This window comes from Otolemur garnettii, unplaced genomic scaffold (genome assembly GCF_000181295.1).
Source record: "Otolemur garnettii isolate 467f Iridium unplaced genomic scaffold, OtoGar3 scaffold00015, whole genome shotgun sequence".
NCBI lineage: Eukaryota > Metazoa > Chordata > Mammalia > Primates > Galagidae > Otolemur > Otolemur garnettii.
In genome coordinates this window covers 1,178,779-1,182,957 of record NW_003852410.1, presented here as the reverse complement: position 1 = coordinate 1,182,957, position 4,179 = coordinate 1,178,779, and the positions used below count along the sequence as shown (strand labels likewise).

The following is a 4,179-nucleotide window of genomic DNA, read 5'->3' as shown; positions in this document are numbered from 1 at the left end:
CTCGCTTGAGCCCAGGAGTTAGAGGTTGCTGTGAGCGTGATGCCATGGCACTCTACCCAGAGGAATAGCTTGAGGCTCCGTCTCAAAAAAAAAAAAGGGCATAATGTAAGCTTGCATGCAGAAATCCTAGAATCACCAAAAAGATACAATCTCTGCTCCCACCCATATAAGACAAGACAGCGCAGCAGTTCTCAACCTGTGGGTTTCAACCCCAGGAACTGTATTAAAGGGCTGCGGCATTAGGAAGGTTGAGGACCACTGCATTAGCCAATCACCTCCATTTACTAAGTGTGAGCTGCTGAATACTCACAATTTAGTGTTCGCTTACAACAGTGTACATTATTCAAGTGCCAAAAGTGCTGTAAATGCATGTAAAAGGGGACCTGACCTACATGGGGTGAGGAGGTTCAAGGAAAAGATTTGAGCTGCATTCTGAAGGCTGAACTAGGTGAAAGGGGTAGAGATACATCTTTGTAAAGACTGTGGGGGTACTTTTTTGAGGAACTGCAAGGTAGCCAAGTGATGGCAGAGAGTCTTGGACAGGCAAGTCTCTGTCATGAGACGAAGATGCTGGAGCCATGTAGAGAATTTGTATTTTATGCTTAGAGCAGCAGTAGCTTCCCAAGGGTTACAATCAAATATATATTTTTTTTTAGAGACAGAGTCTTACTCTGTCGCCCTCCGTAGAGTACAGTGGCACCACAGCTCACAACAACCTCCTGCTCTTAGACTTAGGTGATTCTCTTGCCTCAGCCTCCTAAGTAGCTTGGACTATAGGCGCCTGCCACAACACCTGGCCATTTTTTTGTTGCAATTTGGCCCAGGCAGGGGCTGGGTTCGAACCCACCACCTTCGGTATATGGGGACCACGCCCCACTCACTGGGTCACAGGCACCACCCAAATATGTACTTTTAAGAGACCTCTGAGGCTGCTATGTGGTGAACAGATTGGAGGCAAAGACACCAGTTAGGAAATTACTGCAGACATCCAAAACAGAAGGGCAAGATCTGAGCAACCCTAGGCTTTAAGGACAATAATATTAGCTGACATTTGAGCACCTGCAGTGCTCAGCATTGTGTTAAGGGCTATATGTGTACTAATATATTTAATTCTCGCACCAACCCTATGTGAATACTGAGGCAGAACTTGCTTCTCCAAAAGTCACCCAAATAGATGGACCTATATTCATGTCTGGCTCTGACAGTCCCAGTGGGCTCTGAGCAAATCACCTTGTTTCTCAAAGTCTGTTTTTCTCTTTTGTGAAGTGGGGTTAACGTGCAAGGTTTTTAATCTTATTCCCTGGGTCTCCCAGACATCCACAAACGCTGGGCCCTGGTGTGGCTGGCCTGCCTACTCGTTGCAGCTGTGCTTTTCCTTCTCCTCCTTCTCAAAAAGGAGCACGTGAAAGGTGAGTACTTTCTGGCTCCCTTATTCCCCAGGGACAGGACAAGAGTGGGCCTGAGGGTTCTCCGAGGGAAGGCGGTGGCCAAACTCATAGGCCGCCTCTGCTCCTCTCCCCTAACAGGGTGGCTGAGGCTCCTGAAGCAGGACGTCCGCTCGGGGGGTGAGTGGGAGCCAGGCTGGGGCGGGGCCGCCCCCAAAGGGCTGGGCCTCTGGCTACTTCACCTCTTCTCTTCCTTTGTTCTCTCCGGCAGCGACCACCAGGGGCCGCGCGGCTTTGCTCCTCTACTCCGCTGATGATGAGGACTTCGAGCGCCTAGTGGGCGTCCTGGCGTCGGCCCTGTGCCAGTTGCCGCTGCGCGTGGCCGTGGACTTGTGGAGCCGTCGTGAACTGAGCGCGCAGGGACCCCTTGCCTGGTTCCACGCTCAGCGGCTCCAGACCCTGCAGGAGGGAGGCGTGGTAGTCCTGCTCTTCTCGCCTGGGGCCGTGGCGCTGTGCAGCGAGTGGCTGCAGGACCAGGCGGCGGCGCCGCGGGAGCACGGCCCGCACGATTCCTTCGCCTCGTCGCTCAGCTGCGTGCTGCCCGACTTCTTGCAGGGCCGGGCACCAGGCCGCTACGTGGGGGCTTGCTTCGACAGACTGCTCCACCCGGATGCCGTGCCCGCCCTTTTCCGCACCGTACCGGTCTTCTCACTGCCCTCACAGCTGCCAGACTTCCTGGGGGCCCTGGAGGGGTCCTGCGCCCGCCACCCTAGGCGGCTAGAGGAGAGGGCGGAGCGGGTGTCGCGGGCTCTTCTGCAAGCCCTAGACGGCTGCTTCCAAGCGTCGGGGGACCCTGGGCCGAGATGCGCGATAGAACCTGGGACGGGGGACCGGACTTGAATAAAGGCAGATGCTATTTTTTCTATCCGTGTTGCCCGCACGTACTTTTGCAGCGACGCGGCTGGGCTGTCAAGCCGTATGCCTGAACCCGGCGGCCCTTTAAAACCCAGACAGGTGCAGCTCGGCACCGCCTCTAGTTGGCTAGTGTGGGGTGACGCAATGGCACTTGGCCCGTTGCTATTGGCTGGACGGCCGGCCCCGCCCCTCTGACTGCGGCGCCTGGCGAGGTTGTACGTTTTACGCAGGCGGCGGCGGCGGCGGTGGTGGCGGTGGCGTTGAGAAGACTGAGGCCGTGGCGCCCGCGGGCAGGGTCGGTCGTTTCCTTTCCGTGGTCTACGCGGGTCTGGATCTCTCCCTGCCATTCCATGGGCTGTGCCTTTGCCCGCCTGCGAGGCCCTGAGCCTGACCTATTATCTTCACATCCGGATCCGGCTTCCGGACACCTTCCCCAAGACCGCCCATCCAGCCTCCTTTCCCACAGTACTTGGAGTCTGACCTCTTGTCCCCAAGTCTGCTGATCAGGCCCTTAATCTTTATTCAGACCATAAAACAGTGGGCTGACTCTTACCCACTTGCCAGAGATCCAGGTCACCTCGCCCACAATAACGGGGATAACTCATGTCCTTCCTTGAATTGCAGATTAGACTCCTTTCCCACCTATCCACCTTGCTCCTTCAGTACCCCAGTTTGGCCTTTACTCATAATAACGCAGATCTGGGCTCCCAGCTCTGGCAACCCAGAACTGACCCTTTCCCTTTCTCACCTAAGGTCTGGCTCCTTCAGTGAATCCTCCTCACACCTTCTATCTGCAGGTCCCCAGCCGGGAAAAGATGGCTCCACGGCCCCCTAGGGGTCTGGTTTCAGCTCTGCTCTGGGGCCTGAGCCTCTTTCTTAGCCTCCCAGGCCCCATCTGGCTCCAACCCTCTCCACCTCCCCAGTCCTCTCCCCCGTCTGAGCTCCATCCATGCCATACCTGCCGAGCACTAGTGGAGAGCTTCAATAAGGTGGGTGCACCAGCAGCCTCGTGGAGGGGGGCCCAGCTACTATAGCACATGGTTGAGTATGAGGAACTCTGGAATGCAAATCTGCATAGATGCAAGTCCCTCTTGGTAGGGACTGTATGACTTTAGGCAGTTTGCCTCCCTTTCCTCAGTTTCCTGGTCAGTAAAATAGTGAACTGTGAGCATGTGCCAGGCACTATATTACTAATTTTCTCTATTTTCAGGGCCTGGAGAGAACCATTCGGGACAACTTTGGAGGTGGAAACACTGCCTGGGAGGAAGAGAAGTTGTCCAAATACAAAGACAGGTATGGGGCTGGTTAATGGGGAGTGTTATATACCTCACTTCCCAACCTCTGGTCTACTGGTGTGGGATAGCTGGGGAATCTTGGGGAGCACTTACTCAACAAGTATCACAGAACACTTGGGGTACAACAGTAAACAAGGGAAGCAAATCCCATCTTCCTAGAGCTTACATCTTGGTAGAAGAGAAGCAGTGAATAAGTAAATGACTATTTTGTCAGGTGAAGAACAAACAGTAAAGCAAGGTGGACTGCAGAACGCCAGGAGGCAGGGTATTCAAGGTGTGACATTTGAACAAAGACCTGAAGTGAAGAAACAAGCTCTGTGACAGCTGGGGAAGGGATCTGAGCAGAGGATAGGACTGAGCTTGGTGTACTTGAGAAGTGGAACGAACAACAAGGAGGGTAGAAGGTGAAGGCAGAGGTCTAAGCCTTGAAACCATTAAAAGGTTGTGAGCAGAAAAAGTGATGTGGGCTCAGCGCCTATGGCACAGTGGTTATGGCGCCAGCCACATGCATTGAGATTGGCAGGTTTGAACCTGGCCCGGACCAGCTAACCAAGACAACTTCAACAAAAATAGCCGCGTGTTGT

The 4,179-nt window shown here is 54.2% G+C and overlaps 2 protein-coding genes across 2 annotated transcripts in view; both read left to right on the top strand.

The window, feature by feature from the left end:
* Nucleotides 1–2,310, top strand: part of IL17RC (interleukin 17 receptor C) — a 26,157-nt gene extending 23,847 nt beyond the window's left edge. Inside the window, exons 16-18 of the mRNA XM_023510654.1 lie at nucleotides 1,304–1,409; nucleotides 1,527–1,565; nucleotides 1,657–2,310. Coding sequence (XP_023366422.1) covers nucleotides 1,304–1,409; nucleotides 1,527–1,565; nucleotides 1,657–2,285 — 774 coding nt within the window. The 3' untranslated portion in view covers nucleotides 2,286–2,310. The remainder of the gene's footprint in view (nucleotides 1–1,303; nucleotides 1,410–1,526; nucleotides 1,566–1,656) is intronic.
* Nucleotides 2,311–2,546: 236 nt separating this feature from the next.
* Nucleotides 2,547–4,179, top strand: part of CRELD1 (cysteine rich with EGF like domains 1) — a 9,974-nt gene continuing 8,341 nt past the window's right edge. The window contains exons 1-3 of the mRNA XM_012802517.2: nucleotides 2,547–2,595; nucleotides 3,098–3,289; nucleotides 3,511–3,593. Coding sequence (XP_012657971.1) covers nucleotides 3,116–3,289; nucleotides 3,511–3,593 — 257 coding nt within the window. The 5' untranslated portion in view covers nucleotides 2,547–2,595; nucleotides 3,098–3,115. The remainder of the gene's footprint in view (nucleotides 2,596–3,097; nucleotides 3,290–3,510; nucleotides 3,594–4,179) is intronic.